Consider the following 24,965-nt stretch of genomic DNA (forward strand, 5'->3'; position numbering starts at 1 on the left):
GATTTTAAAACCTCAAAAAAAAACTGGGTTATGCATCAAAATTGGATGATTCAAGAGCAGATTATTATAAAACCAAGCATGTTGATCACATCGGTACGGTTAGATTCAAGAGAAAAGAACAAAAAAATCATGAAAATCACGGTTCACACATTAGTTTTCATATTTTCAGTTCTCATATTAAGGTGACTATATATATATATATATATATATATATATATATATATATATATATATATATATATATATATATATATAGAGAGAGAGAGAGAGAGAGAGAGAGAGAGAATAACTAAAATATGAGAACTAAAAATATGGTCATTTCCAACACTTTTTTTTGCAAATCCAACCATGTGGAGGTGATTGGCATGGTGAATTTGCTAGGAATCAACCATTGGATCATGTATTTTCGATAAACAAATATGATTTTTGAATGCTTGAATGTTTATGAAGATTATGAGCCATTGATTTTAAAACCTTAAAAAAACATGTTTATGCATCAAAATCGAATTATTCAAGAGCTAGTTCTTATAAAACCAAACATGTAGATCACATTTGTACTTTTAGATTAAAGAGAAAAGAACAATAAATCCATGAAAATAACAGTTCACATATTATTTCTCATATATATATATATATATATATATATATATATATATATATATATATGAGTAGGTGCTTGAACACCTACTTGAAGATGGTCGTCCATTGCACGCTTGATGAATGACCAACACGCAAAAAAAAAATTTAAAACTCGTCAAAATGATGAATTTTCTGCCCAAATGGCTTTAGCGCCTTTTGAGCACCGCTAAAGGTCTGGGCAGAAAAATGACCTTTAGCAGCACTCAAAAAGTGCCTAAAGGTATAAGAGACATGCACGGTATTACAAAATTGTAATGCCGCACATATCCCTTATACCTTTAGCGGTGCCGCTAAAGGTGGTTTTTTCCACCCAGAAAAGCACGGCTAAAGCCATTTGGGCAGAAAAACTAGTCATTTTGACGAGTTTTAAGTTTTTTTTGTGCTGGCCGTCCATCAAGCACGATGGACGGCCAGCATGTTCAAGCATCTCTCTCTCTCTCTCTCTCTCTCTCTCTCTATATATATATATATATATATATATATATACTGTTGTCATACTACAGATGTGAACGTGATCAACATTGTCAAAACATGACATGAAAGTAAAAAAATGCAGCAGCAATTATTTATTATATATATAGACAGCATAGCGTCCTGCATTTGTGTACTGCAGAAATATTTACATGTATGACGACAGAGGGTAACAAACAATAGGTGCAAAATATGTACAAACATTCATGAAATAAGAAGATACACCACATGCAAACGCCCGTCTTTTCGCTTTCTCCTACCCCATGCCAAAACTGGCAGCAATATGCTTTTGACAGATGAGATGGAGGCGATCGTTCATTATACCAAAGGATGGGTAGGGGGGAAGCATGAGCTGATAGAAGCAGGTATGAGATGAAGGCAGATGATCAGAAGAGCAGTCGTGCTTGTAGATTTGAAGCTTAGTGTCCAGTCCAGCAAATCCTTTAGCCGGTAAATGATGCAAAGAGATCCAAAAGCTTAGAAGCATCTTCTGCTCCTCAATTGTCATGTTCTCAACTACCTGAGGGAAACATTAAAGTGTGAGCAGGAAGGCAGTATCCATCATTAATGTGCATGCAATTCACAATGCCTGCATGTGCACGTGCACACATGCACACCGAAACGCACGAGCATGCACACATGTATGAATGTATACATGTGCTCAGTTGTGTGTGAGCTATTGTGTGTATGCTGCACACATGTATGTATAGCGCTGTGCACTCATGCTTATGCATATTGTATTGCTTGTGTATGTGTGAACATGTGTGTGTCATCATCCATTTTTCACTCCACTACATCCCCTTAACTATTTCTAATGGAAACTTCATCAAAGCGCCACCTCTCTCTCTCTCTCTCTCTCTCTCTCTCTCTCGTGTCAGTGTACACAAACATAAGCAAAACAAATTATTTACCAAAACTTCAAATCATGTTTCAAGTATCCACATGGCAAAAGGTTGTTTAACCAGACCACACCAAGCTAATTAGCATGAGTTTTTCCCCGAGGCCACAAGTAATTAGTACGAGCTATTCCAATAAAGAGAGAGTCATATGGTTTGGCTTTTTTTGGTGGGGTTCAAACATCCTTTTCCAAAAAAATTGTAAAAACACAAATTTGATGAAAGTCAAGATTGAAGGAATACACGGAGAGAAACAAGAGTATAGGGAGTACAAAGATTGAGGAGAGAAAACTTAGTAGAAGGGATACAAGATTTGCATGTTTCTAGGTAGGTTAGAAAGGACTTGTGATTGCTCTGGTACCATGACAAAAGAAAAGAATAATCCTAGGTGACAGCTGTCAAAGAGCACATGCAGTTTCTACATGATTTTTTTGTGTGGAACAGCCTTCTATTATTGTCATACAGTCACTTGATAAACCCGACAGTAAAGAAAGTAGATAAGAAAACTATCCTTAACAATATTTCCTAATAAGCGCTACTATGCTATGTACCATCATTGGATGTTCAGCAAACCAAGAAGGGTACAGGTACCACGGTCATTTGAAACATCACTTCTAGCTATCTAGGCATATCGATGACCAAAAGTGTGGCCTCTTGGTTAAGTTGGCACACTATCCTTTCCTATTGAAGTTCATATCTAACACCATTGGCATCTCATTTTTACTATTGGATATTTCATGAGAGCCCTGTCCTCGACTTCTGTTATTAGTCCTATCACTTAGTACAACTAATGCAGTGAAATCTGCAACATAGCCAGCTTAGAGTAGGTGTGCTCAGTAAGCTCGTGAAGACTAGTACAGTTCATGTTCTTGAAATGGTAAAAGATCCTAGCACAACTACAGACTCTTCAACTAACTATGTATCTTTAATTCTACCATCTTCGGTTCATAGATTGCTCAAGGTGTCCACTAGGTTTGCATCTTCAGTGTATTTTTTCATCAACAGCCAGCAATTACATTAGCATTTATGGCTTTTTGAATGTTTATAGGCACACAGCAATAAAACTGAAATAGGAAAAGCCCATACACACTTCATGGCAAGGTTCAACATAGGAGGTTGCTCCTTGTCCTGATGAGAATAGATCCAAATGAATTTTAAAAGGTAAAAGCACAATCTCAATCCACTCTAAGATGCTGCAATAGCCATAAACATCTATGATATTTTGCAATTATCGCATTTTCACTGGAGTTCTCAAAATCTAATAAAATAATTTTAAAAAATATTTTCAAAATAATGCCTATATCCAAGTGTTGGTCTATGTCAGACGGACACTTCACTCAGCATGTGTATCCCGTGTAGACACGATACGACACTTGGACACACAAAGACACTTCATGGACATAGTCAACACCGGGTCATTAATTTTATCTATTTTCTTTTATGATCTTAATTACTTATTTCATATTCACTTGCATTCTTTTTTTTTTTAAATTGATCATCAATTACATAATATTTAAATTTCAACTTAATTTGATTATTTGATGTAGTTAAAGCGATTTAGCATTACTATTCAAGAGCTTGCACTTGAGATGAATATTCATATTTTATTGCTTTAAATTAAGAATTATATGTATATATATATATATATATATATCATAGTCACCAATCTTGGTGATATTTTGAACATATGACATATTTATCAAATTTCAAGGTCAGCTGATATTATTGCGATATTTTCATAATATTGCCAGAACATAAATTATCGCAATATTATCATTGATATTTTCCAGAGATTTTCAAAGGAATCATCTTTTTATGTATTTCAAGTATATGTTTTCCTTTTTGTTTCTTTTATATTTTAAAAACTTTTCCAATTGTTTATTTATATTTTGAAAGAAAAATACTATAAAAACATTATTTCTTATCATTTTGATTATTTTTATATTTTCAACCTTTTAAAACTTTTGATATTTTCTCCAGAAATACGACTTTTTGAAAAAAAACTGAAAAAACCCTTGCCCAGAACGATATTGGTGACTATATATATATATATATATATATATATATATATATATATATATATATATAGGGTGCTCTGGTGCACCTACTCCCTAATACAGCTATTGGATCTATTAAGATCCAATCGCTATGATAATTCATTTAATATGGATAATAAAACAAGCAAACCAAAAGAGGGATCACTAATTAAGTTTAATATGGGTTTTCAAACTTCCACAGAAAATTAATACTCCTAGCAAAATCAAACAGAAAGTAATTGCATTTAACAAGGGTTTCAAATCTCTATAAAGCTCCTCCCTTTTTCAAACTTCCACAGAAAATAATTACTCCTAGCAAAATCAAATAGAAAGTAGTAATTGCATTTAACAAGGGTTTCAAATCTCTATAAAGCTCCTCTCTCTCTCAGCTATTTCAAGACCAATCATATTGTTGGATCCAATAGTACGTAAACAAGTTTTGGGTCCATAGTTGAAATTCAGAATAAGAGGGGTAGAACTTAATCCGGACAGATTGGGTCCAAACTAGATTAATATGTCTCAGATGGATCTGAAATAAAATGATCATTATCTAGTTAGTATCCATAGAATCCTGCATTTCTGGGTTTATTAAATCATTATGAATTCAATATCTCCATAGTTGTCATGCACTCTATACTATGTCACATGGGTGCGGGTGCGGCACTTTCAAAAACCTTGGGTGTGGGGGTGCGGCAGGGGGCAAAAATGTATATATATATATATATATATATATATATATATATATATATATATATATATATATATATATATATATATATATATATATAGAAGGGGGGTCCGGGGGTTCCCCCGGGCGCGGGTCCCGCATCCATGATTGCTCATTAGTGATCAGAAGGTTACCAAACATATTTCTAAATGTTGGGATTTGACTACCTATCATATGGGTGCCAATGAATTCAATGATTTCATAGACTTAGCAGGACTGATAGAGATTGATTATGGGTCTTCCTGTTTTACTTGGCATAACAAGCAAGTTGGTCCTAACTATCACGCCAGTAGGATCGATCGTTGCTTCGTTAATGACCATTGGATGTTCAGATCATTCCAACTCTTCCACCTTATGACAAACCGCAATATGTAGCGTAAACAGATGAACTGACTTCAGAGGGAGGGCGAATCCTATATGGTGGGAAGAGAGTATTTTTTAAGAGGCCTCAAATTATTTCTTCAAGTCATTTGTCAGGGGCTACATCAATCGTAACCCTTTTAAAGGTTGTCCATATCCGTGGGGTTGGAAGAGGAGGTGGTTAAGGTGGTCTTTATTCTTGATGGAGATAGCGCCCCAAGCTTAGATGGGTACCCAGATAGCTTCTTTACTTCATTCTGGTCTATTGTATCTAAAGACATTTCTGAGGCGGTCAGAGATTCCTTTCTCGAAGAGAACATCATGTCCATGATGAGTTGTAGAGCCTGATTCATAGTTTTTGCCCTTGCAGGAAGGGGGTCCGGGGCTCCCTCCGGCATGAGTCCCATCAATATATATATATATATATATATATATATATATATATATATATATATATATATATATATATATATATATATATATTGCCGATATTTTGAAAATATCATGATATTATCGACTATTTCAATGTAGCCGATAATATCGGGAATATCTCATGAAATTTATAAAATATCGTGATATTTTTTCAGAATTTTTTTTTTTTTAAGTTTGCATTTCCTATTTTTTTGTTTCTTTTATATTTTAAAACCTTTAAAACGTGTTTCCTTATATTTTTGAAAGAAAAACAACATAAAACTTATTATTTTCTTAGTTTTTTTGTTGTTATTTATATTTTTTTCAATTTTTTAAACTCCCAAGAATTTCCTGAAGTATTCCCAAGATTTATCAACTTTTGAAAATCACTCCAAAGAAATACCCTCACCGAGAAATTACCTTTAACGGTACAGGTCACTATGATATATATATATATATATATATATATAGAGAGAGAGAGAGAGAGAGAGCTACCTAGAGATTTTTTTAAGCTAGATAGCAATTTTAATTGCACAATGCTAAACGTTTAATGTTCTTCTATTAATAAATTTGCAAAATTTTTTACTAACCTTAGGGAATGACTTATCACAGCCAATGGATTGTAAAAGACCCAATGGCTATTATTAGGGAGTAGGACCACAGGATGTCTCCATGTCCTATTTTTTTGAGAACTACCGGACGCACCAAGTTTATCTGCATTGTGCCTCATTTCTACATTCATATCCATGCACCAAGTCTATTCGCATTGTGCCTCATTTCTACATTGGTATACATGTGACATAGATGTTGGGATATTAACACTTCTTAATTCTATATTTTCTTATATTTAATATAGTTCCATATTTTAAAATTGTATATATGCCAATATTTTCCCAAAGTTTTTTCAAGGAAAATATTTCTTAATTTATCATGGGATATTCACATCAAGAAAATCCCATAACAAGAATTGTGACTCTGAATGCTGCTATAAGGTCAGATATCAAGAATTAGCATCAGGATTATGTAACTACAAAAAAGACTTTTGGCCTAGTTGCTAGCATGAATATCTTAAGGGCTTTCATTAGCAGAAACTGCATTTAATTCAGATGAACACAACAGATGATTTTCCCTACTGGAGATATACATAAGTGGTCAATCTATATCAGAACTCCATTTGATATGAGAATTCCTTAGTGCCTATGTTACACTGACTATCCATTAGGTTCATGTTTGCCTTTTACAAACGTGTCTTCATCAAAGCCCCCATGAAAATGGCCTTATCCCTGCTATCCTACAGCCAAAACCTTGGGACATAGTGTTCAAACGATAGATTTACCTCTTGCCAATGGACACTGCTATGAGAGATCTTCTAAGTTATGTAGATTGCTAAAGTAGATGACATGATTGTTATCACAACTGAAGACAATATCTGTCAAATAAACCGGTTGCATTTTTATCTTACAGGTGAGTGACATGAGATTTATATCACATTTTCTGGGAAGTAAGGTAGAATATGAAAATCTGTAATACCAGCTTAGAAGGAGAAGAGATGCAGCAACTGACCTTGTTCTATTGCAGGTTAGGAGAAAATTTTGTGTTATTTTATTTATAAATGAAACCCTGAAAGGGTGAAATTTAATGATATAAAATATAAGAAGAATATCACATAAATCATGGACAATAAAGTACAAACAAACAAAAAAATAAAAATTACACGCCAGTTCAAGATGGGCAACAGCCAGCATAATGACCAAAATGCCTTGAAGAACTTGCTTCAAGAATCTTTCTCTTATTGATGAAGTCTTAGGAAACCTGATTTCTCGATTTATCTAATCAACGAGCAAAGTGGTTCACTGCCAAGGAGTTAAATTCTGAGATGCATTGGGTAACCAACTCCTTTGTCAATTTTGCCTTAGGATGCATGCCATAACCAACTATCATGAAAGACTAAACTACCCCTGTAAGGGACGTGTGCTACCCTTAACATTCCCCCTCAAACTGTGGAAAGGATATGACCGTGAACAGTTTGGTTAGAGAAACCAATGCCAATTAATGAATAGAAAGCATTGTCAAAAGTCAGTTATTTGATTTTCTCTAAAGATGAACAAACACTGCAACTCTTTGCCTCCAACTTTTTCCACATGTGAAATGTTACTAAGGGCATCAAGATCTTGAATATCAATTGAAGATGCAGCATAAGAGTGATTAGTTGACTGCGCAAAGAATAGACCGATGAGAACCCCTATGAAAGAAGAATTGCCCTCAGACATGCTGGAATATGAATGGTCGGCAACCTATAAGAGGACACTTTCTCTAGTAGCAACCCAAGTTCGTGTCTCCATGCTTATTACACATTTGGCATGTCGGATCATCAGGTCTAAAGAGAGTAGAAGGTGTAGGGTTGGGAAGCAATCCTGTTCCATGTCCACCATGATTACTGCCTTTAAATCAACCATTTCTACATGAGAGAGAAAAATTAGAGGCAGTATTTGCAAACATGACATGAAGGCAACTAGTCCCATTCTCCTTTTATCATGAACTATTAAACGTTACTTCATGTTTAAGTAACAGGGTTTGTAACCCATCAAAGAAGGGTCATGATACTCTACTGGAATACATGGTTGCAAACATGTAATATGGACCTAAATCATGTATAATCTACATACAAAAATCATTGGAAATAAGAGATCCAATCGCAACCAGCTGATCAATAATGGAATTTCATGCAATTTAGAAAGTCTAGAAACATCGGAATTCCTGATGTTTTAACTTGTTGAATTCAGTTTTTAAGTGATAGACCTTGGAAAATTTTGTGCAAACCCGCTTATGGAAGATCCACAAAGTTTAAAGGCAGTAACCCCAGTGGAACTTGGAACATGAGATAGGGGGCAGTGATATAGGCCACTATAACTTGATCATGCTTATGCCAACTTACACATTTTGGGTTCCGAGTAAGTTGTGCTTGGTTGTATTCTTCCTTTTAGGCCCTCTCTTTGGACACACTCTCAAGCACAAGCTCAAATCCATTGAAGTGCCTCATCAAGTCATGGATACTGGTAAAGGGAAGGATTTGTTTTTTCTATGTAACAGAGGTGGTAAAATCTAGTTTCTCAGTAACCAACCGAATTAGGAAGGATCAATTTATGGGCAAAGGCACACTAAAGCCATAATAAGAAAGAATATTTTGAGTAGCCATAATAAGAAATAAGGCTGAGTGGGAGCAAAGGATCAAAAGAAGATTTTGGTCGAAAAAATCTCCGGATGTTTGTGGGTCCTAATGCAAATCTAGATAAGGACCTCCTGGTGCTAGATCCAAATCAGGATAAAGCCCTTTCAATTCTATATTTGTGAACCAAATAAATGTCCAAGATCCAAAGTAGATGTGGAACTAGATATGGAACTTTCGATGCAATATCTGAAATTCATTGGATCCAAATGGTCCCAAAAAATTTGGATCAGATCAAAGACCTTTCACCACTATGATCTAAATCCAGATAATCTGTGATCCAAAGTAAATGTCTAAGATCCAAAGTGGATCAGAATCTATAAATAGACCTTTCAATGTGATATTCCAGATCCAACAGGTCCAAATGGTTGCAAACAATTTAGATTGGATAAAATATCTTTCAACCTATGATCCAAATCTAAATAAAGCAAATGACTAAAGAAGGCAAATGGTCCAAGATAGGAAACACAAAACAAATAAGCATATGCTCAAAAATATCCTGAAAATATGCATGCAGTAGATTGAAGATGATTTTCTGATGTCACCAGATGCCAATGAGGAAGAAAGGCCTAATCTATTGATTGGAATAGGTAAAAGAAAGCACTGGAAAGAATGATAGGTTTTTTTCTTTTCATATCTGATTTGGAGGAATGAATGAAGAGAAGAAAATATTTCTTTGGTTTTCTTTTAGGGACTGCTTTGCATGGTGGGGTAACACTCTCCATGCAAAATAGATTGCAGAAAGTGTTAGCACAGAAGCAAACTTTGTTTCCACAGTAAAGGAGGGTGGAGCACAAAGCCTTTACAAAAGCTCTTCTCAAGTTTGCATGTGACACACCTTGTGTTGTGGGCCCCATATAAAACAGCCTCTTTCCACCCTTTCTAGCGGAAAAGGGCTATTTTCTGTGACACAAACTGACCCTTAAGAAGAAATGAAAGAGATGGCAATGCTTTGGTGAAGAAATCTGCAAGTTGACATTTTGATGTGACATAGGGAAGTTCAATAATGCTTTTCAAAAATTCACCACGAATTTGTCGGCCATGACGAGAAAGAAAGAAGACAGAAGAAGAAAAGAGATTTGCTTGAGTAGAATCTTCACAAGTACTTCAATCAATAAAGCCCAAGAGTGTAGACACCTAGGTACCATGTAATGAAACCAAATGTGAATGAATACAATGCCACTAAGGGCTACAAAGAGTGCATAAACACAAAAGCCTCTAATGAGCAAAATACAATACGCCGCAAGGGCTAGCACAATCAACTCGCAAAGAGTGTAAGAGAGAGAGAGAGAACACAAAATATAAAAATAATATCTACTGAAAATGCTTGAGACAACCATACCACAAGAAGGGGATTACCCCTCTTTATATAGAGAAGAGAGGACATATAGAGCCCTTGCGAACCACCCTATAAATATAGCTGTTGGGGAGGTCCCAACAATTCTAATGGCTAAGGACCATTATTGTAATGAAACCAAATGCTGCCCCTAATGGGCAGCTACTATTACATAAAACTAAAAAGACTAAAATGCCCTTAGAGGACATTACTAATTACATCATAAATTCATAATATATATACATATATAAATATGTATAGATTTTAACACCCCTGGTATAATCTATGTCAGTTTAAGAGTCTTCTCTCAAAGTTGTGTTATTGTTTAACCTCTTCACCAGGTTGTCAACTATGTATATATGCATACAGAGTTTAAAAATTGTGTTATTTTTTAACCTGTTCATCAGGAATCAAGTTTTGCATCTGTTGTTAACAAACAGCACAAAAATGAGCATGAGCGCTAAGAGATTTAGCCACTGCTAAAACTAACTAGACCAACTGGATATAAAGAAATGGATCTCTGTATTAATGTTTTCTATCATAAAATCCCCATTAAATATTTAGCATTTGGTTTGTAATGTACTATATATATACTATAATGTCTGTAATTTTCTTTTTGAGTCAGGGGTATTTTGGTCTTTTCCCTTATAATAAAGTATCCACTAGGGACTGTGTGCACCCCTTTTTATTTTATTTTTTTCTCTTTTTTTGTCCTTGGCCAAATGTCCAAGGGCTCTTTGATCCTTAGCCAAAGAGCTGTTGGAGGCTGCCCAACGGTCAGATTCTGACCATTGGGAGCTCCCAATAGTCTTCCCTTTGAATGGGGGCTAAGTGTATAAATAGGGGTAAACCCCTCTTGTTTTCTTCAATGATTGTGTTAAAGATTTAATGAATAAAGGCTGATATTTTTTACTTTTATGTTTTCACTATTGCCTTATTGGCTTTTGTATTGTCCCATGGTGGACTTGTGCATGTGCACTTGTGTGATTATAATCTTGTAAGCCCTTAGTGGCTAGTGTTTTTCGTGCTTCGCATATTTCATTACACTGCATTCTTCAAATTCATATATTGATGTACTAAACATATAGCTCGGATGAAAAATACATCTAATAGTTGCATATCGATGAAAAAAAACAAACAATAACAAGAACCATAACTAACACTACAGGATGATTTATTATTATCACAACCACAATAATAATGACATAGAAGAAGGGAAAACATATACAAAGAGTCCTTATGAGGAGCACAATCACTTCATCTTTGACATTCTCTGCCAAAGGATGAGTCTACCACAGGACAACACTCACGAAACCCAAGATAAATTTTACGCTAACATTTCAATATCCACAATAACATTCAATGAATAGATAAAGCTCACATCAGATGCTTTTAAGCCCAATATACTACAAATCGATGCTTTATGAAAAAATATATAGATGGAACCTTTGTATCTAAAGAACTCAATGAAAAGAAAATGTCTAAAGTTTGAGCAGAAACAAATGTTAAGAGAGATAACAGAACTATGTTAGTTTAATAATTGTACCTGCCAAAACCAGACTATTTGACAGTCTGACTCCAAGTACCCACTGTAGTCAGTATGTGCTTTCCACTCATCCACTGATATATCTCTATCACCACCATGCAGCATTAGGTCAAGAATTCCCTGCTCAGAAATTTGGAAGAAAATGCTGTTGAGCTTTGGAGTATTAAGAATATCACTAAAACCCTGTGAGAAATGCATAACTTGTTTAGATACACGTTTTGAGAAGCGATGCTCAATAAGCAGGTCCACAAACTGTTGTCTGTTGCTGCTATTCACACTGATGTTCTTGCCACCAGGGCAGAGTTCCACGGATTTCCAAGAACCCATATCTTCATATTCAACAAAAAATGAAAGTGCCAAGTCGCCTGAATCGAGAAATTCAGTATCCATCTCCAAGAGCTGTTTGCAGCTCTTATAAACTTCTGGTTCTTCATCTTTAATGTCTTCCAATGAAATATGTTTCCCAGCTAAGTTCAGGACAAATGACCGTGCAAGGACAACATTCACTTTTACTCTATGCATCAGTGCCAACGCAATCATTCGGCCACAAAACATGAAGTACTGAAGGTGCATAGGATCAACATTAGAAGCTGTCATTAAAAGCTGTCACGTTAGAAGAATAAGTTGTTTTTCCATGAGAAACAATGATATTGCTATTTCTTCACTGAAGAGGACAGAAAGAATCGAATATAAAATATCTCAGAATCAGTATCGTAGACTATTAGTGATGATTACAACTACTATTCACAAAGTATTCAAGAAAAGAAGATACACACACAGGTCTGTAACAAATAAACTATGTTGAACACATCTAGGATACAAAGAATCAAATATAAAATATCTCAGAATCAGTATCATAGACTAGCAGTGATGATTACAACTACTATTCACAAAATATTCAAGAAAATAAAAACACAGGTCTGTAACAAATAAACTATGTTGAACACATCTAAATGGTCAGATTGAGTCATCACAATTTGCACTTATGGTTTCTAGTTCAATAGTTTTGTACCTTCATTAGTACCAAATATTTACCAGAGAGAGAGTGAGAGGAAGAGAGAGAGAGAGATCGGTCTCAGCAATATCTTGGCAAGCAAAATCTCATGATAGTATATGTTGTTTTGATAAATCTTGAAAAAAAGCTCGGCACTTAAAAAATTTAAAACATGTGTATATAAAATAGCAGAAATAAGCAAGAAAAGAATATGTTTAGATGATAAAGTTTTAATATGTTTAGATGATAAAGTTTTTGTCAAAATGTCAATAGAAGTTACAAAAATTTTGAAGTATAAAAAATATAAAAGATTAAAGAGAAAAAAATATAAAGTAAAAGTGATTGAAAATATCACCATATTACCGTGGTAATATCACGACAATATCACAATAAATTTAATTTTGAAAATCTTGCGATATTTTACCTTTTAAATCATTTTCTCAGGTGATATTTCCAAAATACTTCCAATATTTGTGAATATATATATAGGGAAAACATTTGGTCATGTCGCCTCTAGAAGTCATAGGCGCAAGTTGCTTTGATCCAATTGGACATCATAAATGTGTCAGCATGTTACAAATAGTGGAACCGGTCTTTTAATCATGTTTTTCCAACAAAAAACACGATTGTATGATCAGAGAAAGTACCTCATATTGTAGGGCCTTTATTTTTTAAGCCTTACAAAAACACGCCTAGTTGTCCTAATCAGGTGATTAAAAAAACGATTCTCATTAAGAAAAACATGTAGATCACATCTCTAAGGTTAGTTTCATGAAAAACAACCAAAAATGGAAATAAAGAGGCATTTGTACCTCATGTCACCATGACCAAATATGTGTGTGTATATCATGGTCAACTATATTGCTGATATTTTGAAAATATCATATGATATTATCAGTATTTCAAGGTCAGCCAATATTTTCGAGATTTTCAAAATATTGCGATAATATTGCAATATTTTCCCGAGATTCTCAAAAAACGTCTTTTTTATATGTTTGAAGTATCTTTTTATGTTTCTTTTATATTTTAAGAACTTATCTAATTGTTTGCCTTGGATTATGCTTTTTGATGTGAAAATATGAGTTTTGAATTCTAAGTCACAAAATTTTGGCACATTATGGGCCGTTGATTTTTTTATATCTTAGAAAACATGCACGTACATTACAATTAGATGACATAAAATTTGTTTTCTACTAAGAAATGTATGTGGAATAGAAAGTCACCGAAAGTTTCTTAGGTAGGTGGGAAGTGTGCTTCCTAGAAACTCGCTTCGGAAGCGCGATACTCCTTGCTTCCTAAACTTCATAGGAATTCTTTCACGTTTCTCCTATGCTTCCCATACGCTTCGTCCATGCTTCCCTACAAGCTTCCTATATGCTTCTCTCACATTTCTTTTTATGTTTTTCATGTATCTCCTCTCACGCTTCCACTCACTTCCCATGTGCTTTCTCTAAATCGGTAACCATCATTGTTAGATTTTAACAAAAATTTAATTCTTACACTAAAAAATCATGAAATATAAGAATAGTCATTTTTATTTTAGTTTTTAAATTTTCAAATGTCTTGTTTCTAGCTTTCGCTTCCCGTATCATTTTCCGCTTTCACTTCCTAATCTAAAAACCATGGTTTGATCAACAAAGAAAAACTAAAAAGTTATAAAAATGATGTATATATAGGGTTAAATATTTGGTGCTATTGAAGGCACAAAACTATTGCGCTGGAAATCTTAAGTTCAAACTTTATTGACACAATCGAACCACATAGATGTGTATAACATGGTTTGTTTGCTAAGCTATGTCACATGGGTGTGGGGATAACGCACTTCCAAAAAACCCCGGTGCGGGGGTGCGGCAAAAATATATATATATATATATATATATATATATATATATATATATATATATATATATATATATATATATATATATATATATATATATATATATATATATATATATATATAAAGTCCAAAAGTTGGACATAAATGACCCTGGTTGCATTGACTGCACCCAAAGTCAGGTTGACCGCATCGGGTGCCGGTGCGGCACCTAGTTGGAGAATCACTGTGACATATATTAAAAACAAATTCTTGGCAAAAAAAATTTTAAGTCCAGAAAATTGGACCAAAATGACCTTGTGTGCGTTGACCGCACCTGGTACCGCATCGCGTCGCATCGATGCGGGTGCGGCACCCTGTTAGCCGAATCCCTGTGACATAGATGCTAAGGATCAAACCTTAGATCATGTGATTTAGATCTATAATTATTATTTTTTTAGTAGGGCGTAGGTGCTTAATGAAACGTGCTTAATGGGTTTTTCTCGTTTTATTTTTAAATTTTGACCGCATAGATGTGATCTATGTACTTGATTTTATAGGGATCAGCTTTTGAAGTGTTTGATTCCGACACGTGGGTGGGTTTTTATAAGGTTTGAAAAATCAATGGTCCAAAATCTTTATAAATTTTTGAAGCTCCAAATATCATTTTTTTTTTCATCAAAAACACATGATCCAGGTGTGGATTCCTCACAAATCGACCATGCCCAACACATTTATGGGGTCGGAACTGCGAAAAAAAAACACCAAAAGAGCAGAAAAACCCATTAAGCACTAACGCTCTACTCATATATATATATATATAGGGATGGGAGTAATAGTGGACAACGCATTAACATAAAAAATCCCCCTTTAGCAGTGGCCGCAACCACAGCTAAAGGGTTTTTTCTGCCCAGCTCTTTAGTGGCGGTATAAGACTACAGCTACAGAGCTTTTTTGGATACACACGACACGCTGTAGCGCGTCCGATATGTTAAAATGTGTCTATGCTTTGTTTCTGCAAGACCATTTTATTGCGGAGTGTTTGGACAAGAACGCTGATGAAGAATTTCATTTTCTTTCAAATAGCTTTGGAAATCATTAGACATGTATTCACCTCCCGAGTCAGATCTAAGAATGGATAGGTTTCCTAAAAATTGATTTTTAACCATTGCATGAAATTCTTTAAAAAAAGAGAAAACCTCATATTTACGGTTTAAGAAGTAAATCCATGTAAATCGAGTAAAATCGTCAACAAAGACAACGTAATAAAAGAAACCTCCTTTAGATACAACAGGAGAGGGACCCCATACATCGGAATGAACAAGTTCGAACGGCCGTGTGGGAACATAATTGCTTTGAGGAAATGGAATAACTTTAGATTTCCCAAAAATGCAATCTTTACAAGTCATGTGTTTGTCTTTACAAGTATTGTCGAAAAAAGGGAAAAGAGACATCCTTAAAAAGTTCGGATGACCAAGTCTCTTATGCCAAATTTTAATACTTTTGACATTTACAAAATTAGAAAATGACTTAGATGGAAGAGTCAAAAAATTCATAAAATAAAGATTGCCCCTCTTATGGCCTTGCTCACTCTGCTTCCCTGAATGGAGATCCTGCACGGTGCAATCTTTAAGTGAGAAAGAGATTTGGCAACCATGATCGGTAATTTGAGAGACCGAAAAAAGATTTAAGTTAACTTTCGGAACAACTCTTACTTTAGGAACAAAAAAGTTTTGAGAGGATTTTAAGTCAAGTGTTCCAATACTTTCAATTTTTAAAGATGTCACATCGACCATTGAAACATACAAAGATATAGGGTTGGAAAAAACATTCGAAAGAGAATTTTTATGAGATGTCATATGAAAGGAAGCATCAGAGTCAAGTATCCACATACCTGGAGGTAATGATGAATAGGCTATGGCGGCTCCAGAAGTGGAGGTAGAAGAAGTCTTGAGAAGATGTTGGAGGACTTCGAAAATTTGGCAAAGAGTTTCTTTGATATCTCCTCCATTGATATTTTCTTCTTCCTTCTTTGGAGTGTTTTCTCCAACCACGACCACCTTTCCTTTAAGCTTTGGACAAACCGGCTTAATATGCCCCAGTTCATTACAATAGTGACAAATTACTCCTTTTCTATACCCATTATTTTTTGAAAAATGGGGCGGTTTATATGTTTTTACATTGTTTCCCGGCCTAGTAACAGGCAAAATTTCATCATTCTTAAGGCTTATGCCAAGACGAGTTTCCTCTTGGCATACTTTGGCAAGGGCATCTTCAATAGGTAAGGCTTTACTTCTATGAAGAAGAGATGCTCTAACTTGGTCAAACTCGGGTCTAAGCCCATGAACAAATTGAAAGAAATGCTCATTTTCAATTTGTTCTCTTCTAAGCTCAATATCTTCCGGAGCCACCCACTTGAGCTCAATAAGCGAGTTCATCCCAAAGAAAAGTTAAAGCACTAAAATAGTCACGGACACTCATGTCCGCTTGTCTAGTAGATCTAACCTTTTCTTGACAAAAAAATTGTCTAGCTAGATTTTTTTTGGTATACATACCCTTAAGGAAGAACCATGCTTCATTGGCTCTCCTAAACTTAGCAATGTTGGTACAATTTTTAATATCAACATTGTTCATGAACCATGCCAAAATTTTGGCATGCTTTACTTTTCCAATCTTCTACCTTGGATTGGTGCTCATCAATGGCTCTGATGCGGTTGTCTCCATCTAGAGCTTTCTCAACACCTCCTTCAACTGGTGAGCTTTAAGGTGGGTTCAAGAGTGGTGCACATCACAAAACCTCACAACTTTTTACCTCTTAGACGATTTTCCATAGTCGAAGCCCACATAAGATAGTTTGCGCCATTGAGTTTTAAGGAGAGCTCGACTATTGATTCATGCTCCATTGATGACGAGAAATATAAAATATGAAGAGCACTAAAGATCTTTCAAGAATATAATGGCTCTGATACCATGTAATGAAAATAGCGAAAGCACCAATAAACCAAAGAACTCTTTAAAAGAGTCAAGCAACGAGGCCAAGAACACAAGCACGTAAAGTGCACAAATAACCCACTAAGGGGTAAAATGCCTAGAAGGCAAAAATATATTGAAGAGAGAGAAAGTGGGCTGAAAACCCATGCATTTACAAGAGGGAAAGCCCTCTATTTATAGGAGAGGAAAAGAGAATTGAGAGGGACCACAAGGGGGGGGGGGGGGGGGGGGGGCTCCCTTCTAGTCGTTGGGAGCCCCAACGGTCATAAATATGACTATTGGGGCCCCAACGACTAGATGGGTGGGCCCCCTTGGTGGTCCTATTACATAAAGAAAAGAAAAAATCAAAAAAGGATAAAAAGAAAGAAAAAAGGAAAACCTAAAAAATGGAAAAGTACATGGCAATTTACCAAAATACCCTTATCAGGTATTTGGATGTACAGAAAAAGAAAAAAAGATATGTATATATATATATATACACATTTTAACACGACATGCATCCAATGTTAACTGCATCCACCATTACGCTGCTCCATATATATATATATATATATATATATATATATATATATATATATATATAGGAATAGGAATAGTAGTAGTTGCCTACCGCAAGTGAAAGGGCTTTTTTGGATTGTTTTTCATAAATCTGACCTTGCAGATGTATTCGACATGGTCGATTTGCTAGGAAACAACACTTCGGTCATGTTTTTTCAATAAAAAAATGAATTTTTATGCTTTGAATATTTATTAAAATCTTAGACAGTCAATTTTTAAACCTTATAAAAACCTACCTACATGTCGGTATTGGACGATCCAAGAGTAGATTCCTATAAAATCGAGCATGTACAACACATCTGTAGTTAGATTTAAGAAAAACATGGAAAAAAACCTTCAAAAGCCTGGTAGGCTGTCAGTAGGCCAGAAAAAATGGTAGGAAGCTACCACCTACCTTATATATATATATATATATATATATATATATATATATATATAATTTGGTAGCTGCTCAATCCATAGGTGCACAACCCGCACTCAATCGCGTTGACAGTCCATCGTGCCGGCATGATGGATGGTCAGCACGCAAAAATGAGCAAAAAAGCACAAAAATGTGTTTTTTTTGCTAAAGAAACACCCTTTAGCGGTGCTTCAAAACGTCGCTAAAAGCCCAACGGGGACATGCACGGCATTTTATTTCTTCTTTTAACGGTGTTTCAAAGTGCCGCTAAAGGTCCTAGCGGAACTGGGATGGATGGTGTTTTTTGCACTTTTTCACATTTTTTGTGCGATTTTTGTGTTTTTTGTGCTGACCGTCCATCACGCGCGCGATGGATGGTCAGCGCGCTTGAGTTCAGGTTGAGCACCTACCACCCTCTCTCTCTCTCTCTCTCTCTCTCTATATATATATATATATATATATATATATAGAGAGAGAGAGAGAGAGAGAGAGAGAGAGAGTCAAGTATGTCAATATAGACAGGACTCTTGACAGCAACTTTTTCAGCCAGCTGCAAACCAGTGTAAATACCTTAGCATTCATTAGTCATATTCTATATTGCAACACCTAACAGGTATAAGGGACTAATTCCCATGTTAGATTGTAGGGCATGTTTGCTTAGCCCCTTGTAAGGATTACCCTCTCCCAATTGTGAGAGAATGATTCTCACAAGCCCCATTCATGAGAAAACAGGTCTTGAGAGAATTAACCAAATTTGATTCATTCTCTCACACTTTGTGAGTCAGAGTAATGTGGTCAAGACCGTGACTCCAATTATTATGGGAGAATGATTCTCATGAGAGTCTTGCAAAGGGCCAAGCAAACGTGTATATAGAGCTCTTTGAGAATAACAGAAGAGGGAAAGAGCCATCAGGAATTCTCAACTCCAACAATAGAAACCCCACCACTGACCACAGTTCATGAGACCATGGTGAACCAGAAAGCAGGGTGCACCGTCCATTCAAGGAAAACCTCTTTTCCAAGAAGGTACTTATGGTTGAATGAGATAATTGGATGGTTAGGTCACACTATCATAACTGAAGGATCTTGGTTTTGAATCCGGCAGGGTTTATCCCTCAGCTTGCTTATCAAAACAAAAAAGAGTTTTTTGAAAACAACAGCATAGACCTGCAAGTACTGTCAAAGTAATTCTCTTGTGTGGCAACCAAGCATACACAATGTGGGATTAAATCATACCAGAAAGGTCCGTCACCCTCCATCTTTAAATATTGCTAACTATGTCACATGGGTGTGGGTGTGGGTGTGGGTGCGGCGATGCGGCGCTTTAAAAAAACTTGGGTGCGGGGCTGAGGGAGGGTATATATATATATATATAAGTTTTAAGTTTTAACAGTTAACAACAGAAACACTAATGAAATAAAAAACAATTATCATAATATCATCAAACTTTACACAATTATCATAATTATCATAATAAAAAACAATTATCATAATATCAGCAAGCGAGGGTTTAGGTAAACCCTTACCAGTTTATTATAACTGAAAAAACTTTACATCTATTTATCCTTCCATTGAGGTTGCCAGTCGGACTGGGTTTGATTCTTTCCAAAATTTCATCACCACTCTAGCCATTTTGGCTAGTGTTCTAGCCAAAAAAATGGGGATTACAAGAAGCTTTCTGTACTTGAGTTCTATAAAACCTGTACACCAACGTCTTCAAACAAACAAGGAACCATACCTCTTCCCAACTTGCCTTCGCTAGATCTGTCTCAAAGGTTCTTTCTCGGCCAGCTCCTCTCCAGACCCCTAATGTTTCAAGACATGATCTAGAGAGAGAGGTAGCCGAGAGATTGAGACACAAGTGGAGAGAGAGATTGAAGGAGAGAATGTGTAACTCAGAGATGGAGAGGAGGTGTCGCCGGACGGTGGCAGCTTGTAGGCATCGTCGGCGTTGGGGTAGGGAGACAGGTCGTAGACTCGCAGCGTCGGGGTCGGGAGACAGAGGAGAGGGCAAAAATGTTTTGCCCTAATCCTCTTCAGCCCATTTCATCGGGCTCTTTTTTTTAAGTCCAAAATTTGAACATATATGACCTTGGGTGCGTTGACCGCACCCAGGGTAGGGTTGACCGCACCCGCATCGCATCGCATCGACGCGGGTGCGGCACCTGGTTGGCCGAATCCCTGTGACATAGATTGCTATTTGCTGAGCATTGTTAAGTTCCTCATATTTGAACTATTCTAGTCATTGAACCTTTTGAAGGAAAATCTAACGGTTTCAGGAAAACCCTAGAATTTCCAGATTTTTCGACTAAAGAGATTAGAACCCAGCTCTTGGCATTAACTTGAAACTTTAGGGACATGTACCATATAAAATGGATTCTTTGCAGAAGAAAACAATGATTTGATAATAAACTCCTATAAAGTAAATGCTATGTCACATAGGTGTGGGGGCAGGTACGAGTGCGGATGTGGATGTGGATGCGGATGCGGATGCGGCACTTTAAAAAAACTTGGGTGCGGGGGGTGCGGGAAGGATATATATATAATTTTTAACAGTTTTAAGTTAACACTATGTGTATTTTTGTGCATTTATGTATTTACATATATAATATAGATAAAAATGGACTTGATTAGGGTTAATTGAATCTACTTTTGGATAGAAATGGACCTCAGTGTGGTTGACTTCACCTAACATAAAGGAAGTTGTGTCCAAGTGTCGCGCCCGCCTGGGTGCGGGTGCGACACTGGTGCGGTGCCCTGTTAGAAGAGTCCGTGTGAATGTTATTGAGTCCCAGGTCAAAGGGTAATCCTTTACAAGTCCAATTACACAAAGACCAATTATATGACTTGCACTCAGCATTTCTCCATGAAAAGTGTCAGATTGACAAGAAGTCTTATTCCAATGAAGTAACTGAATACATAATGATCAACAAACAAGCATCTCCATAAAGTTTAACAAAGAAGCAAATGAAGTCCAAACTACAAATTCCAAAAACAAGTGTTGACCGAAATAAAATGAAAACAATTTAAGTAAAGATCTACACTAATTTCAAGAACCCAAATGTTTTCTATAGCAATGTGCAGCCTAACGACCACACTCACAAGGACTGATGATACTTTTCCTGGAATTCCTCTCAAAGTGTTGATTGAATTCTCAACTTTCTTGTCAAAGTGGATATGCAAATGCAACTTCATTATGACCCTCATAGTGGCAAGAATGCCTATAACAGAAGCAACTGTCTGCTAGAATCTTTTGTTGAAAAGTGAGTTTTAAACATTAATATCCCCATGAAGTCTGTTGTTTTGGACATGATATTTAATTTTGCTTATATATGACATATAAATTTCAGATGTCAACACATGAAGAATAACTTTCAAAGTTCATGTCTGTGATGATTGATCAATGCAGGTGACATTGAATTAAAATAGCAGAGAAAGTTGCAATGTTAAGGGCAAAGAACTAACAGCATACAGGTGCATGTTCAGATGTTATTTATAATACAAACTAGTTAAAAGCATTAAATTTAACTCCTCAACACTGTTGTGCAGACCCGGAAATTCAGAAATGAAATTAAATAAGCAATTCTGACTAGGTAAAATCTCTAAAAAAAATTTAAATCACTAGAATTGTGTAAAAGTTTGTCCATGAGTAATATATTCTGAAAAAAGATGCATACCGGGATTAGGGAAGAATCTTCGATTGTCATCTGGACATGCCACAAAGAGTGGTCTTTGTGGATCAAAAAGTTCATTGCATACTAAATGAAACCATTCACGAATGACACCAGGGCCAGTTGCTTCCTCATCTTTGAAACCTATTAAAAGGTCACGTTTCAACTGGCCTGGACTAGACCTGCCCACATATTCATATGAAACTTCCAATAGCTTTGATCTTTCTATAAGCATCTCATAAGGGTCTCCTAGTTGTTCATCATCCACATCAGGAAACATTGCAAAGAGCAGATGTTCAATTGAATCGACATCAAGAACATCCTTATAATCAAGAATCCATAAGTGATCATCACCCCGCTTCACACACCGAACTAGAGAGTTTAATACCAACCTCCGTGATTTTATAATCAAATAAAACTTTTCCGCCTCACCTTCAAAGAGCTTAGACAGGTGACCAAATTCTCCCAGGAGAAGCAGAATCTTTTGAGCAGATTCATTGCCAATTTTTCTGATACCCGTCGATGAATGTCTAGTCAAAAGACCTTCCATATCATTGAGTAATTGAGAAAGTCCAGACAGTACCTTCATCAAAGTAGAATACGACCTCTCGATCACGCTTGTGCTGTACAGTTGTTGAATAGGGATCGGAGTTCTGCCAGAAAACCCAACACATTCCTCCATTGCTTGACGCAATGGGCGCATAAAAGCAGTCAACTCACCCAGATCATTAGCTAACGCTGAAGACGATAATGTTTCCAATATAGAACTTGATTCCAGCTTAAAGCCCAGCTCAGTGACATAGGTAATGAGGTTGTGAGTCATGGTATATGGATCAGCATTATCGAAATGTTCACTCCCATGCGCAACACCGATAGTTTCAAGCGACAATGCAAGAGCATGCCGGCATGATGCATACAGGCAGGAATCGTGTGCGATACAAGCAAGTCGCTTACAGAGATCTAAAAGGACTGAAGCGTAGCATGCAAATATATCTTTACGGTCATCGCATTCTAGTGAGGAAAATAGGTGAATGCATTCTTCAGCACACTCCCTATTACCATCTATGGGTGACATATATAGCACGCACAAAGCTAATGGAGCACCCGAATACTGGAATACCCGTCGGTGTTCGACACTGTCCGCGTCGCCCGAAGGATGCGTCTTGAGGAACAGAGTCACCAAGTGGGGAACTAGATTTTGCAGATATGCAAGCCCGATGTTCCCTGAAATCATCCGACATATAGACGATATGATCTCATCCGCGAGCTGCCATGACTTGTAATTGCTCGTGCTCCTTATCCGGCCGACCAAGTGAAGCTCCGAATCCTTCTCGATACCACAATCTGCAAGGCTGTGCTCTAAGGATAGTTGTTTCCCGGAGTAGATGAGGCGCTGCTCGCAGAGCGGTATCCCCATCCTACGCTCGATCTCTTCATGGAGTGATCCAACAGTATCACTGGAATTTGCGTGAAGGACGAGCGTCCGGCTATCCGGAAACGTCCTCACGAAGAAATGCAATTCTTTGGAAACGATCACCTTGGAAATCTCATCATCCACCGAGTTGTTATTATCGAGCAGAACCAAGCCGGAACGGCCGGAATCAGCATCGGCTGCACGTGGGATCGCGAAATCAACCGAACAACAACGAGCACCATCGATCTCATTGTGAACTGCTCCACTCTCGGCGTCAGCAGGGGAATTGAGCGCTTCCACAGCTTCAGAATTGGGACAACCCAGCGCACAAGGGCCGGTAGTAGCATGCGCCTTGTCTGTCTCCAACGAATCAGAATGAACCATCGCCGAGAACGCCTTGAGAACGCTATAATCCATCGAATTATCGCCGTCCTGAGCGCCTGCTCTCGCAATTCTGGCCGGAACAAACCCAATCTCGGACCACCCAACCAAGCGTCTCTCACCATCCATCATCCCTTCACAATCACCGCAGGTTCCCAACGGCGGTTTATCATCTTCTGGAGGAGGACGATCGATGCATGGGATGAACTCATCGGGGTCGTCCCTTCTGGCCTTGGTCAACGGAGAGCACGCAGCACAGTCCCATTCATCCGTCATGAACTCGTCGTCGTCGAATTTCCTCTTCAAGAAGGGCTTTGGATCCGCACACTCGGTGCTGGTGCTGTCATCGACCCTACTACTGCTTCTCAGCAGAGCCTCTAAAGAAACCGTATCACCAAACGACCTCTCCGCCATAGGCTTCGTCTGAACCTCTGCATACCAAAAGGAGGCGGCGCTGCTGCTGGTGGTGATGATGAGGGCGACACCATGCAATCGAGGACATAACAGAGCGCACGTAGGATGGAAGGATCGAGGGAATACCCAAAATCAGAAAAAAAAAATGAAAAAGAAGACCAAGAACGGGAAAAATCCAAGAAACCCAAATCAGAATTTCACAAACCCCAACGAAAACCCACGAAGCCGAAAGCAAGAGATGTCAACAGAAACCAAAAGCCCCATACACCCCAGTTGAATGCACCAACTTCCGAGTTCAAGAACAAAAACCCAATTTGAAGAAATACCAATAACAGAAACTACATAAAGAGTAATAATAGCCCCCGCAGAAGCGAAGAAGGAAAGCAAAAACCGAATCCCAGGAACCAACAACACAAAGGGCACGTTTGAAAGAGAGAAAAACTCTCATAGTAAAAGAAAGTTTTGCAAGAGTTTTTGATATGAGAAGTTTTCCAAAAGAAAGTTTTTCCCTTGTTTGTGTAAGTGATTCCTATAAAAAAAAGTGTACTTTTTACAAAAAATTCTCTTGAAAAGTCTCGTTTGAAAGGGTTGGAAAATCCATACCGAATTTTCCATTTTGCATTACTTCTCGTGCATCTTTTTAGCTTCTAAACGTGTCAAGAAGTAAGACACAAGAAC

At 36.9% G+C, this 24,965-nt stretch overlaps 1 protein-coding gene across 1 annotated transcript; it reads right to left on the reverse strand.

Moving 5' to 3' along the window:
- Window positions 1-1,190: 1,190 nt before the first annotated feature.
- LOC149813033 (E3 ubiquitin-protein ligase UPL5-like) lies at window positions 1,191-24,694 on the reverse strand. The gene is made up of 3 exons (XM_089990965.1): window positions 22,085-24,694; window positions 11,649-12,238; window positions 1,191-1,630 (listed from the first exon to the last, which is right to left on the reverse strand). Exons 1-3 carry the CDS (start codon window positions 24,285-24,287, stop codon window positions 1,367-1,369), a joined length of 3,057 nt encoding a protein of 1,018 aa, XP_089847091.1. The 5' UTR covers window positions 24,288-24,694; the 3' UTR covers window positions 1,191-1,366.
- Between the last annotated feature and the right edge of the window lie 271 nt (window positions 24,695-24,965).

Source organism: Nuphar pumila, chromosome 16 (assembly GCF_984573655.1).
Source record: "Nuphar pumila chromosome 16, dmNupPumi1.hap1.1, whole genome shotgun sequence".
Lineage (NCBI taxonomy): Eukaryota > Viridiplantae > Streptophyta > Magnoliopsida > Nymphaeales > Nymphaeaceae > Nuphar > Nuphar pumila.